Here is a 27,077-nt window from a genome sequence, read left to right as displayed (position 1 = left end):
CGCTATCTATTTAGCATATCAATCCCTGATGTCGGTCCCTAGGGAGGTATGTGGGTGTATTTGTTTAGTCTTTCTTCTTGAGATCTGGCCAGAAGCAAGTACCACCTCTCCATTTGTAAGGTATCTTGTCTTCCATATTGGCTCCTGTCTGACTGCCTATAATATTTCTATCTAACTCAGCTGCCTATAACAATATGACAGCTACCATATGCCCCCCTCAAAAAAAAAAAAAAAATAGCTTACAAAATTTAGGACAAGAGGATCGACTTCCAAGGTGTCTCACATGGGGACAGAGGAGAAGCCTCTGAATCCTCCTCTTGTCTTGGCTGAAGAGGGGCGTAGTGTGGCCGACAGCTGTCATGCTCTTCACCGCACTTCCCTTCATGTGCACCCCTCTTCCTCTAAGCAGGGACTGGGACAATTTGACTCAGTGTCTCCTGCCAGCCCTCCGGGTATCTTATGCCCCTTGTCTTTGCTGTCAGCTGTGGCATCCCTCCCCTACTCCTGCCACTCCAGATGCTGCCACCTTTCTGTGGCAAGGAAATCACCTCTAAGGTGTCAAAGATCAAAGAAGGATCTGGGCCTACTATTAATTTCAACCTCCCCTAAGCCCAATAAGCTGTGATTAACGCAGCTAGCCCCACTGAAGATTTCCTGGTTTCAGCACTGCTGTATTTGTTTGCTTTAGAGGCGAGACAACTGTCAATCAAACAGCCTGCATCTCTTGATATGGAACCACTGCTACGACAGCTGTGGCAATACTAGATACCCAGCACCCGCTCTGTAGTTCTGACCAAAGCAAGCCTGAATTGGAAGTAAGCAGTAGAATTGAGTTTGGACCAGTGAGCAGGCCTAGATTTGGACCAATCACAAGCCTGCAGTTGCTAGATAAGCAGTATTCCCTTCACACTTCTCATGTGGACCTAGGAGGGCTCCTTCTCGTGCACTGACCTCCCTGTGCTGCACCACAGGGCCTGGTCAAATAGAGCCTCGCTCTCGTGGTCCTGGTGACCTACTTATGATTTATTTCTCAGGTAGTATTGGTTCAAAGTTCTTATAAATCTGCTCAGGATTCTTATCCTGAGTACTGAGGACAAGCAATAGCTTTAAAAGAAAAGAGCTATAAACACAAGGGGCTGCTAACTCTAAAGAGCCCCAGAGACCAGCAGCTGGTGAATGTCAGCAGCAGAGTCAACTGACAGCATCCAGCACTGACCAGCAATGGCAGAGTCCTGCAACTGGCAATGCTGACCCAGCAGCATCAGGCCCCAAGGGCTGAAAGCCACTGGTGCTCAAAAAGCCCAGAGCCACTAGCAGAGCTGTGCTTTGCCAATTCATGATTTCTATCTGAATCAAGCAAAAGAACCCCTCACCTGATTGGCAACATCGTGGCTGGTAAATTATTGCTGGATGTTAGCAAGAGGCCCAAGCTCCTCCTTGCCTCAGGGATCTATCTCTCCACATTGCTACCTGAGCATTCTCTCCAGATGGGGGCCAACTTCCCTCAAGACTGAGTAGTATAAGAAAGAATGTAGCAAAAGTGGTATACAGTGCAATACAGTGTAATACAGTGGTACCTCAGATCATGAACTCGTTTCTCTCCATGATTCTGGTTGCAAACCAAACTGGATGAGAACTGAATCAAATTCCCCATAAGATCAACATTGAACCTAACTATTGAATTTGATTCCATTCTTATTAGACTTGGTTTGTGATCAGAATTATGGAAAGAATCAAGTTCCTTGTGGAGGACCACCTAGGTGACTCTCCTTGAAAGAGGAGAAATTGCCTCCATTTTGGCCGATTCTGACCCTATTTCCATGTATTGATATGTACAGAATTGGCTGGGACTTTTCCTTATGCCTTCAACTGGCTTTAAGCAATGCATATCGGTCCAGCCAAGGTGCTGATGGTAATCTTTGGAGATGGCAGACTTGTTTCCCCGGACCCCACCACCAACATTTCTCCCTCAAATGATCAAGCAAGCCGGAATGAGGTGGGATGTGTAAGCCAATGCTCCACCCTGTCGCCTGGGATCTGGCCTTAGGAATAGAGGCTATGATTTTCTGGGGCTTCAAAGATTACTCATCAGAGCTGAAGCACCCACCCCAAAACATTATACTATCTCAACTGAGGTATGCAGATTACTCTTCCTGCGTATCCCTATCTCTGCATATCCCTCTCTTTGAGGTGGGTGGTTTACAGGCCTCCTACCTAGCCCAGCTCGTGGCACTCATGTATTTCCCGCCACTCTCACAGCCACTCATCCTCAAGCCACTCCCTTCTTCACGAATGAATAAAAACTGGGTTCAGCCTTGGGTTGAGGCCTTTGTTCCAGATGGCCATCATCATGGCTGGACTTAGGACCCCTTGGCTCCTCATAACTACAAATATGCCTTAGTGTCTTTATTCTCATCGCGGGTTGCACTGGAAGTGGTAGATTGGCATTAACTCACTAGAATTCCAATAACTTTTCATGGGATTGCAAATATAAATATAAATACAAATATAAATATAAACTTCCTAGGCAGTGAGGAGGACTGGGAAGGGCTCGCTATAGTTCCTGAACTTAAGTACCACTGTATCTTTTTGTTTTCAGGGCTAGAGATTGAATGTACGTCCTCATGCAAGCAAGGTAGCCCTCTGTATCACTGGGCCATGCCAACAGGCCCTGCAGTCACACTGTCTTTCATGGCCTGGTATCAGAAGTCACACTCCATCAAATCTGGTACACTGTATTACTTATACAGATCAGTGCTATTTGGTGAGCAAATTAACTATATAAAGGCATGAATTACTAGGAAGCAAGGATCACTGGGGACAATGTTAAAGGAACATTTGCTACACAAATATTCAAAAATAGATACTTGCCTAGGAGAGTGAACCTCACCCCTAATATTCATAATGATAACTATATGTGAAGTTTTAGACCACTAGCATAGCAGGAAAACTATTGAAAAGAGCTAGCCCACCAGAAACCAACCAGTGGGCCTGGGATTTAGCTCAGCAGCACAGCGCCTGCCTGGCAAGCGCAAGGTCATGAGTTCGATTCCTGGTACCGGAGGAAAAACAAAAAACAAAACAAAACAAGAAACCAACCAGTTTAGGCAGCAAACTCTCTGGCAGTCTGACTTGCTTGTAAATAAGACATAGGTAAATCAGAGGAATGATGGGATGCATATCTTTTACTTCCATTAATGCTATTTTTTGCAACCAAGGATTTGGTAAATGTTGAGCTTCAGGGAACTCAATGTTATGCTCTCTGAAAAGTACATAAAATTCGGCACCTCCCTGTTACCAGTTAAAAGCAGACCCATCTTTTTTAATAGGCTGAGCTGGAGATGGACAGTCAGCTACTTGTGAAAGTTCAGGAGCCTGGCTCGGACCTGCCTGGCTGGCAGGAGAGCCTGTGGCACGCAGTACCTGGCCCAGATGCAGACAACCTTGGAACTTAGGGTCTCCAACTTTAAATCCACACCTTCCCTCCCTGCCCAAGAGCAGAAAAACAATTTGTTCCCTAGTTTTAAATTCCATCAACCCTTCAAACTCCAGTTCAAAACTACCCTTTCTATCAAGACTCCCTCCCTCCATATCTCCTCTTCTACTTGCCCCAGACTAGCGTCCAGGCCTCTCAGCCTCTTCCTTGCTTCTTATCCAAACTTCTGGCAAGCAAGACACAGGAAAAAAGATGTGTATGGAGTATGAGTAATAGGGCAGACAAAAGCGGACAGACTGACCCCAAAGCAGCCTCACCATTTCATTCAGATATAGCACACACCTCATCAGCTGCCACCGGGTCAGCTTGTACCTTTTGAGATCTCAGGTCTGTTCTCCAGAAGTCCTTGTCACTTTTGCCTCTACAAAATGTGACTTTCAAAAAGAATCATTCCAGGGCACAGAGACTCCCAGAAATGATCTCCAAACTTTTGTTTGTTCAGGCTTCCCCCACCCCCAGAAAATGCCTGAATATTTTTATGAGATTCTCAAGACCCAAAGAGGTTAAGAATACTCGTCAGTGGACACAAATCACAGCCCACAGGCCACATGTGGCCTTCTAAGGTTATTGGCTTGGACCACAGTGTTTTGGGAGTTTGTACCAACATTTAAAAGTCAGAGAATTTTACCCAAAAATTCAGAGTTTGGGCTTTTAAAAGATTTTGGGAAAGAGAGGGGCAACCCTGAGTCTACCCCCTGGTGGCAGAAATTGGCGAGATCAGGGTGGCAGCTGCCTGTCAGATTGGGCATGAATCTGTCTCCACCACGAGGCATTTCTTACTGCTGATCCTGCTGCCCCACCCCGGTTTGGGTCCTTTGTTTTAGATCTTCATAAATGGAGAACATTTCTCTCCCACCAGTTGGCTTTCACCGGGGATTTTTGTTTGTTTTGAATATTTTTGACTTTGCAGTACTGGAGATTGAACTCAGGCCTTCCCACTGACCTACATCCCCAGCCCTGTTTTTTTTTCTTTTATATTTTTTTATTATTATTTTAAAGAGTAAAAGAAGGATAACACAGTAATGGGGGGGGGGCTTACCAAATTACAGATGAAGTGGTAGGAAATTATCAATGGTTGTTGTTTTATATTGTTATCTACAAGATAGTTTCTCAGGAAAACAAATAGACAAATAATAGTGAGTTACAGACAAAAGTGGTAGGAGATTATCAATAGTTGTTGTACTATACTTTGGTATCTTCAAAGCCCAGCCCTATTTTTATTTTGAAACAGGTTCTAGCTAAGTCATTAAATTGCCCATGTTGAGCTCACACCTGAGATTCTCCTGTCTCAGCCTCTGAGAGTGCTGGGATTACAGAGGTGTCTCACCATGCCCAGCTTGGCTCCACTGGTTTGAGCCCCTTCATCATTGTTAGTAACTCTGCCCGCTTAGTGCCTCACCCTTATGGGAGCGAGGGAGCTCCAGTTTTGTTGGAAAACTTACTTGCCGAGGGGCCTCCCTGAGCACCACACACTTGCCTGACACCACTCTCGCTCTTGATTGGCCAAAGGTCCAGTGGGAGACACCCCTTCCTTTCCTCTTGAAAAAGGCAAGTTAGTTTGGGTGTTTAAGGGGGTGTGTCCTGCCCTGTGGGAGCAGCTGCTGTGAGTGGATGGCCCCCCACCCCATTTGCTCTAGGAGTAAGAGCCGCCATCGGTAACTTGGGCGCCACTTTGTGTTCAGCAGGCTACCCGTTGTCTGCTTCTCCTTAGCAGGTAGGAATCACACTGCTCTTCACTTACTACTACCCCAGCTGTGTGGCCTTATGTCCTTAGCCAAGGCGCTTAACCCCGCTCCTGCCTCAGTTCCCTGGGCTGTGAAAGGAGGGTAACAATAAAAGCATCACCCTCATAGAGGCATTAGAAAGGAAAAACGGCACCATCCAGTTTAAAAGGCTTAGCCTCCGTCCAGAACTCAATGACTCTAATCTAGTATAATTGCTGAGCTCGGTGGCTCAAAAATTAAAGCCAACCAAAACAAGGAAACCAAAAACAAAACAGGCAAAGGCAGATTTTATTTTGCTGGAGTTTGTTTTGCTCAACAGTTTCCTTTTTCCCTCCCACGGCCTCCGGGGTGGCTCCAGGATGCCCCTCCCCCCACAAACAGTTTAAAACCAGCAGCTGGGAGGGTCCTGAGAGCCCTGACCCTCCCTCTCCTCCCCACACAGCAGTCCTGCTCTAGGACACTTCCTTTCCTGAGTGTCTGCCCACCTCCTCTTCCCCAGCCCCACTGCTTCTACCCTGCCTTTGTGGAGCTTTCCGTTCACCCATGAAATTCCGTAATTCATGGATTGAAATGCAAATATTCAATCAAATATCTATTGATATTTATCACATGCCAAGCACTGCTATGCGTAGTACAGCAGTGCGCAGAACACACGTGTCCTTCCCTCAAGGGGCTTTCCATCTACCGGAAGAGCAGGAGCGGAAACTCAGGAGTAAAGACAGTGTATGGTGGGCGGAGAAGAGTAACACACGGGAGTGAAACAATGTCAGGCCGATGAGAGCCATCACTGAAAAGGAGACACTGAGCTGGAAGGAGGCGAGGGAGAGAAGCACGTTGCTGGAGGAAGAGCGTTCCAGGGCGAGGAAGACCAGCGTCCAAGTGGGGTCCACATCTCTGGGGTCAGGCTGGCTGAGCTGGGGAAGATGAGAGCAGACGGAATCCCAGAGTTAAAGGTCCTCCTGTGTGTCCCGTGGGAGGTCGCTCCCTTGGCTCTGGCCTCTCCTCTGAGGACCTTCACTGAGACTTCCGCTTCTTCCTCCTGGGGGAGCCGCCTCCCTGGCCTCCCAGCCTGTCCAGGCCAACACACAGCTTTCACCACTCCCATTCCCCCCACTCTCTTCATTAGGATATGTTTGCAATTCGTAATAAACACACTCATGCCGGGCATGTAGCTCGGTGGCACAAGCGCCTGCCTGGCAAGCGCAATGTCCTGAGCTCAATTCGCAGTATTAAAAAAAATAAACACTCATGGTGGGGAATCTATCTATGTCGTACCTTGATTCTTTTTATTTCCCCTTCCCCTTCTCTCCCTCCCATCTCCTCACAGCTCCAGAGCCCCTTCTCACTGCCACAAAATGTCCTGTTTTTAACACCTTCAACAGGATGTCAGAAACTGTCCCTTTCTCTGTTAAAGCTTTACACGCTTGAGACTTGAACTTAGGCCCACCTCTTCCGACCTCTCTATGGGCACGGTCCAAGCGACTCCACCAACACTGCCCCCCTCACTGCTACGGACCTGGCCCTCTTTCCGTGTGGCCCAAGCCTCCACTGCCCTGCCTACCGGGACCCCTGTTTGCTCCCCTTCCCCCAGCTGCTCAGGCTGTCCCTGAACGGTAGCAAAGAGAGCAGTGCCAGCCAGGAGGGTCCCATCCTGTGTGCGTCTCTTCTGCTCCTTCATTCGTGTCCTTTAGAAAGCAGGGCAGAGTCTTTTCCTTCCGGGCATTTCCAGTGCCCTTGTATGGAATGGAAGTCCAATAAAATGGCAATTTGGAAAGGACTAAACCTTTCTTTCCCTCCTGAAACCCAAGCCACTGAGCTAGCATTGGTCTTTTCCTCTGCTCTCAAGCACTTCCTGCGTCGGGGCTGCAATAGCGGTCAGCCCAGTCTTTATTGGTTCTGTGTGTGCATGTGTTAGAAGGCCTCTGGGGTTACAAACTAGCTGACCAGGAATGCTGGGATTAATGTTTGTAACCACATTCCATTCTCGTCTCCATGTGGCCTAGAACGCGCCTCTCACAGGGAGTCTTGTAAAACTAAGAGCGCGGCTTCAGGGTCACACTGGCATCTCCCCTGCGGCTGCCTGGCCTGTGTGCCTCTGCCCAACCATTTCACTTCCCAGCTTTGCAATCCCTTTTTTGCAAAATGGAGCTGGCCCTGGTGAGACCTCTGTCCTACTGCTATTGAAGAAGTTAATGGGGACTGAGGGGTGCAGTTCCGTGGTAGAGCGCTTGCCTGGTCTCCTTCAATCCTCAGCACTGCAAAAAAAAAAACAAAAAAAAAAGTGACCCAGGCCGCTACACTTGCCCTTGACCAAGGACTCTACCAGGAGATCACTGGGAGAGACACTGTGGAATGCTTCTCAAACTTGTGCAAAATTCGGACACTTTTAAAACAAGACATTTTTCATAGGATCCCAGGGCGCTCTATACAAAAACCTTGGCTTAAGTTAAATTTGATCTTTCTAAACGGTATTGGAATTTTTGTAAAGCACATCATGACCCTGAAAAGTCAAAATCCAGGGAAGTCTTGAAGAACCTGCGGGTCCTAAGACTGCAGCCGTAGACCGAGAAGCTTTTGTTTATGAAGCTGACCAGGGCAGAAGCAAAGGCCGAAAAGGCGGCCTGGGGCTGGCAGTGCAGTTCCCTCCAGAGGACATTCTTCGCAGTGGTGTGCAGAGACCAGAGCCTTTTTTTCCTCCCACGAGGCCCAGGGGGACTTGTAAGGAGGAGCCAAAAGGCCAGTGGTTTGGCCCTGATGACTCCTGCCTGGTGTGGGGCCAGCCTGCAGGGGTGTGCGGCCTCCCGGCCTGGGAGCCTGCAGTGGCCTGCCCAAGACTGCGCGGAGCCGGAGGGTGACAAGGCGGGGTGGGGGCTCCTGGGCAGAGGCAGAAAGAAGCTCAGAGAAAACCAAGTAACTCAGAAACTTTATATCGCTAGCAGATGGAAAAATCACCAAGGCAAGAGAGGACCATTCCAGGCACAGAAAAACCAGGGCAGTTAAATGTAAAGAGGACCCCTGTTCCCCGCCTTCCCTGGTCCAGACCCACAGCATCAAAAGAAGTCCTGCAGGGACTGAGGGGCTTCTGGGGTCTGCTGCACATCTGGTCTGCAAATACCACTTCTCAGCCCAGCCTTCTTGGACACACCCCTCGCTGTTCCCCTGCCAGCAGAAGCCACTTTCCGGCAGTCACCCTTGCCAGAGCCAGAGAGGAAATATAGAGACTCAAAGCGATCTCAAAGGCGCCCTCCCGAACTGCAGCACATGGCAGCCTTTCCCACAGTCAGACAGGCCAAGGTCTCAGTAGTAAACAGACCCACCGCTCACCACTGAGCCTCCCCAAGACCTGCATAGGACCCTAAAAGAGCAGACTCGTTCCACAAAGCAAACAGAGCTCACTGACACGTGGGATTCATCTGGGAGGTGATGGCTGCCGCCTCTGAAGCTCTTCGTCCATCAGAAACTGTTAGCGGTCTGAGGCTGTGGGGCTTGGAATGTTCCTTTTCTCCCCCCTTGGAAAGCGAAAAATGACACTAAACCAAGCCCGGCATTCTGGAATATCCTCAGCGGCAACTCTGCAGGAGCTCGTGGCAGTGGCCTCCAGCAACAGCTGGATGTGGAAGGGCTCCTGGGAGCTCCTGTCACCAGGAGAGTGGACACAGTGCCGGGGAGCCACCTCCAAGAAAAGTTCAGAGTAGCAGAATTCACTCCAGCCACCATCACTGTGGTACATCATGCTCTTCCAGGGCTAAGAGAAAGAGAAACGCTACTGCTGACCCACAGAGCTCAAAGAATGAAGGAAGCAGAACCCTACTCCCACCCTTTCAAGCGGGGCCCCAGCCCTACCTTCCTTCTCAAGGTAAACAGGAAGGGTTCCCAGAAGGCAATAGGCCAAGTATGTCAAAGGTCTTATTTTGATTCTAGCAACTTACCCCAAGAAAATAATTTGTTTTGTTTGAGATCTTTTGTGTGTTTGTGTGTTCTTTTTGGAGTGTTATTTGTAAAAAACATAGATGACCCACAAGTAAAGAACTGATTGAGTAAATAAGTGGATTTTTGTAATGGAATACTATTCAGCAATCAAAAACCTATTGAAAGCCAGGCATGTAGAGCACACCTGTAATCCCAGAAGTTGGAAGGCTGAGGCAGGAGTTTCACTGCAAGGTCAAGGCCTGCCTGGGCTACACAGTTCAAGGCCAGCCTGATTTACATAGGGATAACCTGTCTCAAAAAAACAAATAAACAAAAAAATCTTTTGAAGAAAAAAATGATATGAGAAAAGTTTTCCCATGCTGTGTTAGCCATCTTTAAAAGCATTTTCCTAAACATTATTTCAGTATATTTCTAATGATATAAAGTCAGAAAGTATGTATAAAAACCCTTGGAAAGACATCGATGAGTGGTAAGGGATTAGACAGTTTTTCCTTTGTCCTTTCCAAATTTCCCAGCATTAGCATTAAATTAAATCAGGGTATAAAAAAACCCAATAAATTGTCTTCATAAAAGACAGGCACACTTTTACCTGACATACATACTTCTGGCGCTAACTTGTTTTTCACCTTGTTTCTGAGAAAAGGCCAGAGTTGACAAAGGGCAGAGGAACATAGAGCAGAGCCACTGGCCTGAAAAGAACCCTGCTAGGGCCAGCTACACAATCTGCAGCTCCCAGTGCAAAATGCAAATGTGAGGCCCCTTTTTCAAAGAAGAAGAATTTCAAGACAGCAGCAAGAGAACATTAAACTAAGCGTGGGGGAATCCTTCCAAGCAGGAAGGCCCTGTGCATCTGTACAGGTCACACTCCCAGGAAACGGGCCCAGGTCACTGGCCTGTCAGAGGACACTGTGACCCAGGAGGTGTGGCTTGTGGATGGGCACCACGCCCAGGGGAGCTGACAGGAAGTCCCATGGCTTCCACACCTGTCGCTGAGCAGATTTGCATTCCTCACAAGTCCAGCTTCTCAGCAATCAACCTTCCGAAGAGGGGCAAACTTCATCATATATATGCAAATCACAGCCAGCCAAGGTTTCTTAAACCTTAGATAATAACCTCTTTTTATTTTTTAAGGTCATTGCTTATTTATCTATTTTAAGACTGCCAGAAAGATGTCAAGCCACCTCCCACCCTGAAACTAATGACAGTCTCTGAGAACAGAACGTGGAATTGTTTTTTAAAGCGATTTCTGATTATCTTCTCTCCAGAATCATCAAGAACCCTGACTTACGGAGTACCATGGCCTTTCTCTGCTCCAATACCCTCCCCCGTTTTCCAGTCCCTGCGTTTTGGGAGCGAAAAGAAATTCATTAACAAATTCACTACAGAGCACTATTCATTTTGCTTGTCTTACTCAGAGGTTTTTAATACCAAGAGTTACACCCCTGAGTTGTGATCACACGAGTTGTGATCACATAAATCAAAGAGCTATCTAACAAGGTCCACAGGGCGGCATGCCTGCTAATAGCCGAGTGCAGCCGAGGTTGTCGGAAGCATGTTGATTCCCCCTGTCTGAAGGGGAGCAAACTCATTACCTAACCCTTGGATTAAATTATGTGCAAAGCAAATCTCTCCATTTGCAACCGGTCACAGCAGCTGCCCGCCGCAGAAATGCAAACAAATCAGATGCAAACCACAGCCTGCCACATGCCTGAGCCAGAGCTGGTAAAAAAAAAAAATGGACGTAGAGTTGCTTGGGCAGAAACGCACTCGCTAAACTTCTGCCTCTCACTTCACCCAGAGGTTTTGCTTGAGGCCAAGTGTGGTGGAGGGGGTGGGGGCAAAGCCTCAATTCCACCTTCACCCAGCAACCAGCAAAACCTCTCTCCTTTCCTAATGCAGCATCTGGACACGGGTTCTTCTCACGGCCAACCACTCCAGTGTCTTTGCACTCTTCCTCCCTTGACCTTTCTTCTTTTTATCGTGCTGGAAATTGCTGGAAAATTTGAATGCTGGGCATCTAGTTCCACTCCTTTCCTAATGCTTGCACCCTTTGTATGGCCCTGCCCAGCGTCCAGCTGAGAATGAGAATGAGAATCCATCTCATTCAAGCTTTGTTTGAACACCCACAGGAACAGGGAGCTCAGCACCAACCGTGAAAAGAAAGGCAGCCTGGCACCCTGCTGATTGGTCCTCCTTCTCTTCAGCGGAATTCTTGGTTGTTTTTTGTTTTTATTTTTGTGGTTTTGTTTTGTTTTTGCAGCACCGGGGACTGACCCCAGGGCCTTCACACTGAGCTACATCCTCAGATTTTTTTATTTATTTTGAGGCAAAATCTTGCTAAGTCGTTAGCTGCCCAGGCTAGGGTCAAACTTGTTAATTCCCTTGCCTCAGTCTCCCAGAGGCTGGGATTACAGGTGCTCCATACCGCATCTGGCTAACTTTCCCTTTGTGAAATTGAAATCCATTTGCACAAGTCTACATTTGGAACCAGGTACAATGAGTATTGTCCCTTCTTGTGATGACCTTTCTGATCATTTGAAGACAGTGCTCTTATTCCCTAGAGGTTGTAGCTGTTCCTCAGAAGTATTTTCCTTGGTGCTGTTTTCTCTGTTTCCTAGGGACCTGGGCAGCTGACTCAGGAAAGGCAGGCAGCGGTGTGCAGCTAGCAGCGGGAAGCACTGTCCAGGGGGAGATGAAGATGAGGCGACGCTGCAGATTAGGCAGCCCTTCACCCCCTCGGCGGTCCCAGTGGGCTCCAGCTGGCTTCTCACCAAATCTGACACTGGTCATTCCCCTTCTCTGCTCCTAAGACCGCGAACTGCCCCATCCTCTACCCTCATCAGGTTACGTCGCCTGTTGCTTTCCCCACAAGGTCGGGGTTTCCAGCAAGAGCTCTGCATTTCCACCTGGTGTCTCCATGCTCCATCTCGGGGTAGCCTCTCCCTTCTCTTCCCTCCCCTTCCTCCCTCTTCCTTCTCCCCTTTGTCTATTACATCTCCACTGCTGCCCAGCTCCCATCTTTCTTCTCTGGGAAAAAAATTTAAATGTTTCCCTTACCCTTGAAAATTCCTTCTTTTGAGCAGGTGTGGTGGTGTACTCCTGTAATCCCAGCACTGGGGTGGGGCGGGGCAGGAGGATCGCTTTGAGTTTGAGGCCAGCCTGGACTACACAGTGAGTTCAAGGCCAACCTGCACTACATAGTGAAACCCTGTATCAAAAAAAAAAATTCCTTCTTTAACGTGCTAATTAACATAACAATGACGCCACTCACATTTACCAAGCTGGCAAAAGTCAACACTTACAGTGATAGTCAGTGCCACGGCCACAGGGAATCAGGACAGAGCCACGCCCCTTGCTTTGAGGCAGTGCCCAGCAAACACTGAGACAGAGCCAGGCTTCCGCTTCTAGGGGGCTGTGAAGCGACTTTCTCATGGGGAGAGTCGAGGTGTGATCAAGGTCATTCACTCTGCACTGTTGCTAACTGAGAGAAATGCCAATAACAAAAACGGCAGCAATAGGGAGGGGACGCAGTTTATTAATACAAAGAGGTCAAAGTGAAGGAGCCAGAGCTGTATCGATCATCACGGGCAACCTCAAAAATAATGTGGCGATAAATCTGAGTCAGTTGTAAGAAATGGGTGCACCTTGACACCATAATGTTAAATGAAATCTATCAGACACACAAGGTTAAATATCCCACGATTTCTGTTCTGTGAGAAGCCCAAGATATAAAGAGAGAGGCAAAGCACATAGTGAAGATAATAGGAAGGAGGGGGCTAGATCTCTGCAAAGAGGGGACCAAGAGATGGAGAGAGGGGAGGGGGGACGGAGGGGAAGTGATAAGAACAGAACTAAGGTGTGTTGTGTGCGCGTACCACCTCGCCATGTGCAATGTAACTGTTACATGCTGCAAACATGTACCAACAAAACATAAGAACTGAAAAAATGCCGTGAGTTTTAAACTCTGCATATGCATATACAGGCGATACCTTTCAAGTGAATTTTACAACTGTACCAGCTGTATTGGTGAAGATATGTGGGATAAACTTTTTTAAAGGGTGTGGGAATGATACTAACAAGGATGATGGTTACAGGAAAAGAGAGAGAGGCCAGGTGAGAGTAGGGAGAGGAGCTGGCTATACCTAAAAGTTGACGCCTTTTTTGAAAAAAAGAGCCAGGCGTGATGGCATGTGCTTGCAATCCCACCACTAGGGAGGCTGAGGCAGGAGGGTCATTGTGAGTTCAAGGCCAGCCTGGGCTACAAAGTGAGCTCAAGGCCAGCCTGAACTGCATAGCGAGGCCAGGTCTCAAAAAATCAATCCATCAATCAATAAAAAAGACAAAAAAATTTTAAAAAGAGAGAGAAACATAACTGGAGCAAGTATCATAAGTGTTAGCTTTTTATGTCTGAGGGGGTAGTTCATGGTTGCCAATTATATTAATTTTTTGTATACAAACATTTTGTGAGTATAAAGCACTGTTTTTTTGTGTGTGTGTGTGTGTGTACTTTTTTTTGTTTTGTTTTGTTTTTGTTTTTGTTTTTTTTTCTGGTACCGGGAATCAAACTCACAACCTTGAGCTTGCCAGCCAGGCGCTGTGCCGCTGAGCTAAATCCCCGGCCTAAAGCATTGTTAAAAACATACCCACAGCCCTGCTTCTCCTTCTGTGACCTCTTCTGTCTGCCCGTGTGTCTGTCAATCATTTCTCCTGGAGAAGCAGCTGTGTGTCCCTGTCCCTTCACCGAGCCGGGCTCTGCTGCACATTCCCTCAGCCTGACCGCAACTCTGCCCTCATCTGCCCAACCTGGCTGAATGTTGGGATGGTCTCACTATCGCCTCCCTTTTTATTTTTTGAGACAGGGTCTCCCTGTGCATTCCAAGCTGGCCTGGAACTTGTGGTGACCTTCCTGTCCTCCTGCCTCAGCCTCCCGTGTACTAAGATCACAAGTGTGCACCACCATGCCCAGCAGCACTACGAGTGTGCAGCTGCCTCCTTCTTGAGCTTCCCTGGGATTTAGAGATGAGGACATCCTCTAGTTGGAATCAGTCTCTCTTCCTCACTGTTTCCTTTTCTTTCATTCTGCCAGCCCCTGACTTCAGACTGATGCTTCCTCAAACTTCAAGCCTCTTTCTGCACCTGTACTTTTCCCCACCACAGACTTACTCCCATGCAGTCAGTGCTCTGGGAGAGTCAAAGCATGGCCTTTGGATCCAAATAACTGGTACAATTTCTGGTGTTATGGGAAGCTCTTGTGAGGAGCAGTGGCATGTGACCTTGTAAACTGTGTCCAAATCTCATCTGTAAAATGAGTATCATAATCCTAATCTGGAGGTTTGGTGGGATTTGTTGCTTTGAGAGTTGAGACCACTGTACAAGCACCATGTCCAGTGAGTGGAAAGGGCTCTGCAGACAGTGCCTTTGTGTATCATTTCTCTGGACCAGGGGCAAGTGTCCTGCAGAAGCTGCTGCCCACGGCAAGGGCAACTTCAGTGTGCCCATTCTCAAAGGGACACAAAGTTGGCAAAAGCCCCGCCCCAGGAAATTTACACTGATAACAGCCCCTGGGCTCTGGTGTCTGCTTGGGTTCTGGCTCCCTGGCTCCCGGTTCTTGGTATCTTTCCACACGCAGGAGAGGGGCAGCTGCATCAAGGAGAGCAGAAGCCTGTGAAAAGACACGGCATCAGGTGGCGTACCTTGCTTGCTCCCTGGAAAAGCTTCAGGAGAGGACAGGCCCTCGATAGTGAAAGACCCCTCTTTTTTGCTTTGTGCCTCTGGCCTTTCTCCCTATTTTGCTCATGGAGCTAGACCAGCAGGCACGGAAGCTGAAAAGAGGAAGTTACTATCCCTTCCCTCAAGGAGCTAGAAAGGGATGGTTTTACATCTAGTCAGGAGAGATGGCCCATAAACAAATAGCAACATGCAGGAGGCCAGAACGTGTGTGCTACAGCCAGGAAAGACTTAGCCAGGGAAGCTGGAGCCCCCTGCAAAGGTCCAACTCCGTGTCCATGCCAGCGGAGGCAATGGGTGTGGAGAGGCCCTCACAGTGTCCCACTGGCTCAAGCCGAAGCGCCTCCAGAGGCGAGGCGTCCCCACGCCAGGAGAAGATGGGTGGAAAGTCCTCCTGCCACACACCTATCACACTGTCATGTGGTTGCCTGCTTATCATCCCAGCCTACTAGTCCACAGGCTGAGAAGACAAATCAGTGTCTAGGTCTTCTCATGGCTGTTTTTTTGAGGCCGTGTCTTACTAACTTGCCCATATTGGCCTTGAACTTGTGATTTTCCCACCTCAGCCTCTTGAGTAGCTGGGATTAAGGTATGTGGCACCATGCCTAGCTTCAATGTCTTATTCAATTCATTATTGTGAAAAAATGCATGGCACACAGTGAACACTCCATCAATATTCATTAAGTTTTTAATTAATCAATTGTCTGTCCCATTGGCTTTGACATTGAAGTGTTCCTGCAGATTTTGCCCCTCACACGAGTGCCATTCAGACTTCAGTGTCTCTCAGTAGTCATTCCTCACTCTGACCCTCGTCTGGACCTTGCCCTACCCTGTCACGGTGTTTTGACTTTGCATCCTGAATACCATTTCTGGATTTGTATTTCCGGCCACAGATGGACCACTCATAGAAGTTGGATCCCACAGTGTGGTCCATCTAAAAGTTCACGTCTATCATTTTGCTTGTGCCTTTTCACTTATGCCTTTCCACTTGTACAGCATCCTTTTGCTCCTTGCCAGACTTACTCCTGACCTGTCCCATCCCTTGGCTTCCCCAAACCTAGCACAGACGCAAGATGCTGCATGCTGAGTATTCACTGATGAGAGCCTCTGACATTTGTGTAGCGCTGTGATTTACAAAACACTTTCACATACATTGTCATCCCACCAGCCCCATGGGAGAGATATTAATGTTGTTGCTATCATACAGATGAGGAAACTGAGATCACACAGACGGAAAAGAGCTGAACGACAGCCTGATCCTTGGACATCTGTTCCATGCCCTTCAACTACAATGCCCTCAGAGAGAGCGCAGGCCAGCCTGCTCCTTTCCAGATTGTGAATTGGTAAATGTTTTTCTGCCTCACTTGCCCTCATTAAAGACCCACAGAACATAAATCACAATTTATGGCCAATAATTTGTCTGCAATTTACAGGCTTTCAAATGAATACTGAAGTTTGGTTTAAATTAGATTATTTCTATCCCAATTTTAAATCCAGTGATACAATTAACATTTCCCCTAAGTCTCCTCTTACCTACTTAATTATCTTTAAGTGTTTCCAGTTTACATTTTTAAAGCTTCCACTAGACAGCTAAGCAACACAGGACAGTAAAAAATACTTCACCTCAAGTAGGAGTAAAGAGGGCTGGAAAAGACAGAGAGGGGAACAGAAGGGAATTTACTAGGTTATAATTAGAAATCAGACGGGAAATTCAGAGCTATTTATGTTTACCTCTCCTGCGCTGGAAGGGAAGAATGCTTACAAATCCAGATCCCTGGACAGAGATATACATGCTTCAAAAATCATGTGCGGACTCCTGCATGCACAGTGTGTAGAAGTAACTGGACAGGGGTTTGTGAGTTCAGATACGTGTGCACGACTGACTAGGACACGTGTGCATGACTAGAGGGACTAGACCAGATGACTCTGAGGCATCTTGCAACTGAAAGTAGGCAGAATATTCTTGCCTACAACTCAAAAAAAGATAGATGATATGCATGCCAATTTTAAATCTTTCACTCTCGTTCTGCCCCAGACCATGATAGACAGCTAATTCGAAACAGTGATGGAGATTTTGCAAAGTGAATCTGGTTTTGTGGAGGGCTGATTACAGGGAGAACTGACAGGTGACAGTAGAGGAAAGAGAAAAGAAACACTAAGTGGAAAGGCAAAAGCACAAATAGCCACATTCTACATGGTATAATTGGTTCTGATGGAATCATGACATCATAGGTCAGTACAGTAATTGATGTTGATAATAACTGAGTCATCATGGGAAGTTAAATTACAGATGTGTCGCTGGGAGCTCATCACTCAGTTCATTTACAAAATGTTTATTGGACAGTATGCACCTGACTCTGTCTAGATCCTGGGGACAGAAAGATGGATAAAGCATGGTCCTTGCCCTCAAAAATCTATCTGGACTTCAGTTTTGCTAATGAAAAGATGAGAGAGCCAAAGTGGCTGATTCCTAAGGGTATTTCCTAGAAGTTCTGAATGTTTTATGCATTAGAGCTTGAAACTCAATGATCCGAAAAGATAGTAATCCAGGTCATATAATACTGTTTTGAAAATGAACAAACTGAGGTGCAGGGGGTTGGCATCTTGCGGAAGGTCACACAATAAATGAGCAGCAGAACCAGGACACTCGGGCACAGAGACCAGTCACATAGAAACGGAAGGCTCATCTTACTCTTGCCTCAGTGCTCCTCCCACTCTGCATCTCTCCTCCAAAAAGGCAGTAGGAATAGACGGAGAGCAGCTCATGCATTTGACAACTGCGTAGATTTAGGTGTCTGGAGCACAAAATTCAGCAGCTACAAAACAAAACTCATGTGCAACTGGACAGTAATAAATATTTGTAAGACAAAGTACAACCTCAGTGGCATTGAAGGATTTCTCAAGACCAACAGCAAGATTAAGTAAAAAAAGTCAGTAGTGATACCTGCTAGGGACACTCGCCGAACAGCTGAAATATCTTTGGGACACAGAGTCATAGAAGAGAAAACCCGGCTTGGGCCCAATATGCAAAAACACTTGCACACACAACCCCTGCTGGCAGAGTCAGCCCAAGCACAGAGATGGGGAGCACTGCGGCGCACCTTGCTCTTCTTCCTGGTGGCCGGCAGAGAATGTCTGTCAGTTCCGCTGTTGCTGACGCAGAGGTCTGTGGTGGGGAACAGGTGCCATGACTTCTTGCAGAACCACGTACAAATGGAGAAGGCAGGCAGCTACAGGATCCCTGGTTCAAAGCTGCTGATTTATAATAACAAGTACAGATGATCACTGTCTAATATCATGAAAGCAAAAGGCATGAGCCTGGGAATGAATATTTATTGAGCACCTACTGTTCTGACTGCATTGAGAGATAGATATTTAATAAGCACTGGCGCATCCATTCCTCACTATAAATCTCCGAGGCAGGTGATAATGATGGAAGCTCAGAGCAGCGATTTGGATAGGAGCCCGTGGCTAGCCCAGGGCAGAGCAAGGATTTGAACTCTGCCCACATTCAGATCTCTGGCTTTTCACACATCCTCATGACAGGGTCTGGCCTCTGTACTTCTTTTAGCTTACACAAATCATTTTAATCTCTGAAATCCTCAGGTTCCTGAGATTTAACTATCTCATAGGATCATTGTGAAGATCAAAGGAGATAAAGTGCATGAAAGTGCTTTGCCACCTAATAAGATTTATGCAGTAATATTAATAAGAATAGTAATATTTATAGAGCACTTACTATGTGCCAGGCTTACTGCTTTAATATAGAGAGATTACTTCTTGTAATTCTCAAAACAATCTGGGAGGTTGGTACTACTATTTCCATTTTATAGATGAAGAAACTGAGGCTCAAGATATGAAATATCTCACTTGTTCCCAGGCACACTCTAGCCAATGACAGGGCTGACAGGGGAACCTGGCCTAACAACTCCAGAACCCTCGCTATGAGCCAGATGTCGGCCACCTAGTTCTTCCCATTCCCCTCTGTAAGGCATGGTGTGAATCTTCCTGGAGCATTTCCCCTCACATGTTGGAGCTTGAAGTCATCACTGTTGGAAGGCGGGTGCACTCTGCAGTTGAAACTGCTTTCAGTTTGCATCTGTAGCTTGTCTTTGTCCAACTGAATGGGAAAATGCCACCCAGAGCATTAACTGCTTGCTGGTAATGGGTCACTCCTGAGCATGGTCCTGAGTTAGGAAACAGGTGTGCCCCTCCGAGAACTCTTCCCAAGGGATCGCAGTCCAATGCGGGAGCACGAATACATACAGTGCTTGTGAATCTTGTGAGCTAGACGGATTAGAGGTGCTTGGAGAGATGCCGGGAGGGTACTGTGCTCATCGGTGCATGAATCCACTGATGTTCAAAGCTGAATGTGCTGTGAGGAGGCGGGGCTTAGCTGCAGTAGCCGGGTCACTGGGGCTGTGCCTGTGGAGGGTAGAGCTCTTGATGGTGCTCCACCTCTGGGCTCTGGGAAGCTGCCATGAGGACAGAAGCCTTGCTACACCACATCCTTCTGCCATGTTGTTTCTGCTTTGGAGCCAACTGACCATGAACTGAACTTCTGAAATTGTAAGTCAAATAAATCATTTCCTCCTTTAAATTGTGTGGGCCAGGCATTGTGTCCCAGCAATGGGAAATCTGCCTAATACATCTCCAGATGTTTATTCATTCAACAAGTATTTCCTGCATCCCTTCTCTAGGCCAAGCTCTGTGTTAGACTCTGGTGACACAAAGATAAGCAAGACAGAACATCCTGGGATGCAGGCTCCTAAGTGCAATGGGTATGCATAAGGGCTTACAGGAGAGACATCTGACCCTGTGTGCGTGGGAGCAGAATGGCCAGAAAGACCTCCCAAGAGGAGTATTCAGCGCCTCCACATACTGTCTGCTCTCACAAAGTTGGCAGAGACTGTCTTCAATCCTCCCAGCAACACCCGTACTGGGTAATTATTATATTATAGATAATGCATGAAGTCACTCTAGTAAGTGGCAGAGACACACTGTGATCCCAGAAACCCTGACCCTCAGCTTGCCTGACTCCAGTTTGTGTTCTTTCTAATACAGAGCTTGCCTCTGAGAACACCACACTCCAGTTGCAAGAGACTCCACCATCATGTCAGCCAGCTTTCTGTTACTGTTTCATCGCTGTGACTAAAAGTATTTCTTTTGTGTCACTGTTTCAGAGATCTCAGTCCATGGTTGCTTGGCCCTGTCCTTTTGGGCCTGTGGGGAGGCAGAACATCATGGTGGGGAGCTCGTGGTAGAACAATACTGTTCACCTAATGGCAGCCAGGGAGCAAAGAGAGGGAGGAAAGGGCTGAGGTCCTGGGATCCCCTTCAAGGACAAGGATACATCCCTAATGACCTAACTTCCCATAACCAAGCCCGACCCCTAAAGTTTCTACCACTTCCCACCATCCCCATCATCCAGGGATGAAGCCTTCAACTCTCAAGCTTTGGGGGGACACTTGTAATCCAAACCAGAGCAGGAAAGAGTCACTGACCAGGCCACGAGGAAGGTGTCATGGAGGAGGCAGGCCCGAGTGAGCCTTGGTAGGATGCTTCACGACAGGACGAGCACAGGTTCTTTCGTTAGTCGCGCCAGTCCTCCAGGTTGTGTGCAGGGCAGAAATGCTGAAGGTCAAGGCCATTTTCCTAATGGCTAGGGGGTGGAGTAGATTTTTTTTTTCTGTTTTTGGTGGCAAGGTAAGGTGCATATGAGGAGTCATCTTTAGGTTACAGGAAACAGAAACCCAGTCATACTAACTAAAGCCAAAAATAAATAAAAGCAAACAAACTCAATAAAAAGGATATTTATTTTAAGGGTACAGGCATTTTGTAGAACCCAAGAGGAAGAGTGTACTGTGACCCGGACATGGGCAGCCAGGATCAGCTGTTCTCTCACTCCTGCCTGTGTCTCTGAGCGACCACATCATCCTGCAGTCGGGCTTATACTGCCTCTTGGTAGTGAGGCAAAGGTGCCTCTAAACACTTCCCGGGATCCAGACTCTCTGAGCAGCAGGTCTAAATCCCCAGGAGAGAGAATCTGATGTGTTCCTCCTGGGCCACAGAGCCATGGCCAGGGAATAAAGGCATCTATTCTCAGAGAAGAGCAGACTAGATTTCCAGAGGTCAACCTGGAGTCTTCCAGAGAGGCGTCAGGCTGCAGGTATAGTCTGAGCCAGGCTCTGGTGAGATAGAGCTGGGAGTGATTTCTTTTTACCTTCTCACTCTTCCCTTTAGAGTAACAGATTGGCTTCCACATTTATAATTCTTCTGTGTAGTTATTAAATCCATAAATAAAGATTTAATCTGTGAAGCTCGGCCTTGGGAGAACAGAAGTGAAGAGCGGGCAGAGGAGAGTTTACCGGTCCTGGCAGCCAGGGCAGAAGAGCGGGCTCCAAGCTCCCAGGCCGCTGCGGCTGAAAGGGCAGCTGCAGACAAGGCTGAGCCAGCACAATAGCCCTGCCTTCCGGCGGAAGGAACGGGAAGGCTTTCCTGAACCACACTGCCAAGGTAGCCATGCAGAGGCGGGACAGCAGGCCCCAGAGACCTATCCTGAGAGCTGGAGGAAGACCAGGATGGCTCGGCAGCTCTCAAAATGAACACATTTGACTTAAACCAGGTGGACAAATGGGAAGCAGTAGAAAGGGACATTTCCAGGAGTCTCGGGGAAGGGGTGCTGTGCCAGTGGAGGGATTGAGGAGGGGTCCAGGAACTCTGAGACTGGAGGAGGAGGAAGAGGGAAACGGCTCTCTTTCCCGTTTAGCTCAGAGCGCCACTGCAGTGGAAGCAGCAACAGCTGAATCAACACTTCATTCCTCACATCTCTGCCCTCTGCCTCCCTCCATCCAGGGCTTGGACAACGCTGGCTCGCTGGCTCCGAAGCCTCGATTAAAATGCGCAGGATGAACCTTTCAGAGTCTCTGGCAGGGATGTTGAGAGCAGCATCAGGGAGGCCAGACTATGGGAAGAAAGAAGAGGCTTGGAAAGTAGGGCAGGAAAGCCTGGGGCCTGTTATGGGGGTGTGGGAGCCCTCTCCACCCCTCTGTGATGGGAGAGCAGCATCTGGATCAACAGCTGCAGCCCCTCCTGGGTCTCGGCGCTAGTCCCCCCCGTCCAACTCCATTGGTGACTACCCGAGGGCCAGGACGGAGTAGGTGTGGAACTTTCCTGTAGATTTTTAACCCCTCTCGCCTCGCTTAGGGTCTTTTGTGTAACCAGATCCAAGGTCATCACCCTGGTTAAAGAGGTGGTGGGCTAGCGAGGGCTCAAGAGAGTGATGAGGCTGTTTTTTGACAATAGGATTCAGCTGCCCAGTGCACCTCCATGAGCACCAGATAAGTTCGTGAATTTGGATGGTTCACTGGCTCTTCCCACCCAGTTTCACTCACCTTCCAGAATGCTTCCAGAATAGCACTCGCCATTCTACAGGCGCCAGCAAGAAAAAGCAAAAAGTAATACATGATGAGGCCCCAGAGATGTCTGCCCTTCCAGAAAAAGTCTGAGTGAACTTTTTCAAGGAAATTTTAAACCTCACACAAAAAGGGTTTTTCCTTTCTCATTGAGGAATCAGGCAAAAAAGATGCCACAAAGACAAGCACATGCATGTGTGAGGCAGAAGGACCCGGTCGGTCTTCAGGGAACTGGCCAGGATTACAAATGTGTTTCATACGCTGTTCCTCGCGCTGGTGTCATTCCTGCACGGTCACACTGGCAGGGACTGTTCTGTGCGTGCACACACATGCACACACACACACACACACACACACGCACAGTCCCACACAGTCACTGTCTCAAGTCCTACACATTTGCACAGAGTCCCATAGTTGTACACACGTGTGCACATGGATATAGACACACATGTATGCACGTGCACACACACACACAGCACCACGCTGCAGCCCTTCACTGCCTGGACCCTCCTCTCCAGGCCTCTACTGAGAACTCCTTTCCTCCTCCACACCCCTTCCTGTGTGCCTTGTGCTGGAGCCAGATGTTCCGTGGGCAGACCCCTTTGAGGGCTGACAGGCGGTGATTACTGCTGCCAGCCCCACATTAGGAGAGAATTGAATGGGAGAGAACCCCCACCCGCCAGGGCTCCCTACAATAGCGCCTTTGTAAGGTGCTTCACTGCCTTTCTTTCCCCTTTCTCAACAACCTAGTCAGGAGCTGCTCTGCCAGAGAGAAGAAAAGACAAAACGGGGGTCACAGGGCCCTGACTGTTCTGCTAGTCCTGGGACGGAACAGGGCTGCGCTTTGGAGAGAGAACCCCGTGTTCCTTCCCTTTCTCTGCTAGGGTAAATAATCCAGAGGGTCTGCAGGGATGCCTGAGGCAACTCCCTATAAAGCAGAGGGTTCTGTCCACCAGCCAGCCCTGCTATTGCGTGCTGAACATGGATGCAGCTGGGGTAGGGGCCTGGTGCCCAGATCAGCAGACTCCTACAGACAGGAGCCCAAAGCCCGGAGCTTCCTTCCTTCTATCCTTTCTGTCATCTGCAATCCAGACCCAAAGACCAGGGTACCAGGCTGGGAAACTACATTTTCAGGACTCCAGGGCAGACATAACCCAAATTCCAGAACTTAGATGGGCAGGTGGGAATGATGAGGCGGAGAGAAGGAAAGCAGGGATGTGTGGGGGAACTGGGGAGACCAAATGTGGGCTGGTCACTGCCCCTCCTCCCTGCCCAAACCGCAGACGCTGTGGCAGCAGGAAAATCAGAGTGGTTCAGACCAAGGATTGTGCAACCTAACCCTGGGGAAGAGCCCAGTGCTGGAGGTGGGAGTGGAGGTTTGGGTTGGAGGGGCGGGGCAGAGTACACTTCAGAGGTGAGACAGAAAGTTCTCACTAAAAGTACGTGTGTTCTGTGCTGTGGTTTCTACGCTACATTTCAAGGCAAGTCCATTTTCTGGTTCAAAGCCCACAGGGAGTTGGAACTGGAAGCATTGCACTGCCCCTCGGTCCCGGGGTCCCGTGGCCCGAGGCATGCCATTGGTGCTTCTGGAATGGTTGCTGAGGATGACAGTGGCTGTGAAAGGAGACCATTTGTCCAGCCTCCTAACGTGGCAGGAGTCTGCTGCTTCCCCAGGCGCCTCACATAAAATCTGTAACTAGAGAAGCTCCAGCTCCCTCAGCTAAGCGAGCCCAGCCGAGCTCCTGATGTGGTTTAAGGAGTGGGGGTGGGTAGGAGGACGGAAATGGAGGGTGGTGGGGAGAACCGTGATCTGTGGGCTACCCCAAACAAACGCAGGAGAGGAGTAGTGGATTTTCCTTTTAATGCAAAATGTGGCAATACAAAACAATATGGAGAAAGCTCCATTCTTCAGACTTGGAGGGACGCAGGAGCACTGTCTGCTTCTGCTCCTCTCTCCCCTGACTCATACTACTGCCTGGGGACCCATTCAAGGGAGGGTCAGAGCTGTGGGCCTGGGTCATCTGGGACCTGGTATTTGTGGACATGGGGCAGGAGAGCAGAAGGGAACATTTAGAGTTTTCACTATTTTAGTTCTACAAGGGTTACTCAGGATCTGGAGTCCCACAGAAAACAAAGGGGCTATGAGAATTTGGTTATCACTGGTTAAAAAACCAGTGATTTGAGTCTCAACTTGTCTACATTTGAAGAAAAAGGAGCAGGAATTCTATCAGGGATACAAATGTATGAGGATAAAGAGATTAAAACAAAAAGTCTAGCCTCTCAGACTTCTTCTTTCTTCCTCATCTCCAGCTTATAGAGAATCTGATAGCCATCATCCCAGGCATAGAGCTGGCGCTCACGGGGATTGTAGCGGAGGCTGGCGTGGGCACCATATCGACGGGGAAAGTAAGACAGTGCTGCTCGTTCAGGGGTGAGGGTACCACTGACATCAAAGGAACACTGGATTCGGGCCCGGCTGGCAGGGCGGGTGTTATAGACGACGTATAGCGTCCCACAGATGACAAAGGCAGCCTCAGCATTCTCTCTGGGACATGGTGTGTCCCACTGTTGCTCTGTGTCCAGTGTCTGTGGATCTAATTTGGCCAGGCACAAGTGCCTGTTATCCTCCAGGGTGGCGTAGACAGCCCAAAGACCCTCCTCATCAGCTGCCAGGTCGATGTATGTGTCTGTTCTCAGCCCGTAGGGGGGAATCAACCTCTCTGCAGGGAATACTGAGCTGTCCACCACTGTTCGGTTTGCCAGGTGGAATTTGATGAGCTGCAAAGTGTTCTCCAACTCGCCGCCCCCTCCAGGTCCTCCAGGAGGCCTCCGGGCATAGTAAAGAAAGCCACCATATACCAGCTGCCCTGTGCCTACCCAGGGGAAGGGCACCCGGATTCGGGAAGCTTTGCGAGCAGCCATGGCAAGGGTGAAGTCACGCAGCCTTGGGAAGACAAAGGCTGTGTCATTTTGTGTCCCGTCTAATACATAGATCTTCTCTGTCTGTCCCAATGGATCCTTGGTCCACAGACCAGCTGGGCCACCAAACTGCTTCAGGATCTTCATTGCTCTCACCTGAGAGATTGTGTAGCTACAGTCTGGCAGAGAAGAACAAAAACAAGAGAAAAGGAAACAGAAGCCGGAGTTAGCTCCCACAGCAGGAAACCGCCAAGGTGGGCTAGCGGAAGAGAGGGCATCTGCCCTGTGGATACCTCCTTTCTTATGGAGGATTGAGAGAGGCCTGGGGCCCCAGATACTCTTCTTAATGGACTTCTCATTGCACAGATTTCTCTAACACAGGTTCCAAAAGGGAACCACAGTGGACAAAGTAAAAAAGAGTAAAAAGGAAGGAAGACGGCAGGTTCTGAGAGTATTGGGGCCTGCTTTATAATCACAGTCACTCACCTGTCATCATATCATACTTCTCATTCCTTCTGCCCTTGCCTTTGCTCCCAGGGCCTCCAGGCACTTTCTCATCAAGCTCTACACAGGGTAGAACTGGGTTCCGAGTCTCCAGATAGTCTACCTCCCGTTCAAGACGGTCCACTCTCCCTGAGATGCCGTCAGCCTCAGTTCTGAGCGCCTCTCGCTCCTTCTCCGCCACCTCCAGCAGCGGCAGCATCTTGTTCTTGAAGTCCCGCAACTCAGCAGCATGCCGACTGCTCTGGTCCTGGCACTGGGCCAGCCGTTCCTGAAGGGATGGGGGATCAGGAAGGAGGGAGGGCAGCTGCAGGGTTACAACTTCCAGGCAGAGAGGCCCAGCCAGGGAGTCAGGAATGGGAAAGGGAGCAAACTCAGCTAGGCGTCGATGTCTCCTTCCACTCCCAAAGCAAAGAAAACCAGATGTTCAGGGTGCTAAAGGTGCAAAGATTCACCTAGGCCAGAGTCCTTCAGCCTGTGTGCTGAGAAAGCCACGGAGTTACCTGAGCTCTAGGGAGATCTAAGTGCAGGAGGGTGGGAAGGGGTCTCTGCCCATTATATAATTCTCCTCTTGGGAATGAAGACAGTATGGACTTCAAACCGCTGGAAAAAGGGCAGAAAGCTGCAGCGTCTCTGGGAACTTCCAACTTCACAGAAGCACCAGCTCCTCCTGCGATCTGCCCCCGCAAGCCTGGCTCTCTTCCCACTCATCCTCTTATCCCACCTAATCCCAGGGTAAAATGCAAAGGTCTATTTGCTGCGGAACAGCTCTATGTGGCAAAAGGGGGCTTGTAACTTTGAGGATCCTCTTTATTAAAAGGTAGAATTTGCGGTAGGTTTTTATAAAGCCCTGTTTTGCCAGGCCCAGAACCCTGACAAACTGGAATCCTCCCAGGCTGGGCTAGAAGAGAAAGCAGTCCCTCACCTCCAAGGCAGCTAGTCGGCGTTCCATGTACTCCACAAGGTGGTGCTGCTGCTGTCCCTGAAGGGGTCCCGACCATGACAAAAGGACCAGGACGAGGAGAGCAGAGCTGAAGCCCATGGCAGCCTGGAGAGCGGGGCCACAGGCAAGGGAGTGTGCGGTTGGCCTCTTCCCATCAAGCTGGCGGGGTGGCTTGGAGGCGGGGTGGGGGCGGTGCCTTCTCTCTTTCTGATCTCTGGGTCTCTCTCACTACTCTGGAATGCTTTCCCAGTCTCTCTACAACTCCAGCCCCTCCTTTCTGCCTGGGCTGATCAAACACAGATGGCCCCCTTGCGCAGGAGCCAGAAGCCTTAGCCGCCTCCCACCTAGGCTGTGGGCTCCTCAGGAGGAAAAAGAGATGGAAATCCGAAGGCAGTGGTTTTCTGGGAAATCGTGCAGAAAAG

At 48.8% G+C, this 27,077-nt stretch overlaps 1 protein-coding gene across 1 annotated transcript; it reads right to left on the bottom strand.

The window, feature by feature from the left end:
• Window positions 1-24,133: 24,133 nt before the first annotated feature.
• Olfml3 (olfactomedin-like 3) lies at window positions 24,134-26,846 on the bottom strand. The gene is made up of 3 exons (XM_005388997.2): window positions 26,638-26,846; window positions 25,698-25,983; window positions 24,134-25,390 (listed from the first exon to the last, which is right to left on the bottom strand). The coding sequence occupies exons 1-3, from the start codon at window positions 26,752-26,754 to the stop codon at window positions 24,573-24,575; spliced, it is 1,221 nt and encodes a 406-aa protein (XP_005389054.1). The 5' UTR covers window positions 26,755-26,846; the 3' UTR covers window positions 24,134-24,572.
• Window positions 26,847-27,077: the final 231 nt, after the last annotated feature.

Source organism: Chinchilla lanigera, unplaced genomic scaffold (assembly GCF_000276665.1).
Source record: "Chinchilla lanigera isolate Chin_1 unplaced genomic scaffold, ChiLan1.0 scaffold00034, whole genome shotgun sequence".
Lineage (NCBI taxonomy): Eukaryota > Metazoa > Chordata > Mammalia > Rodentia > Chinchillidae > Chinchilla > Chinchilla lanigera.
Note: the sequence above shows the minus strand (reverse complement) of the source record. Positions and strands in the feature narration are given on the sequence as shown.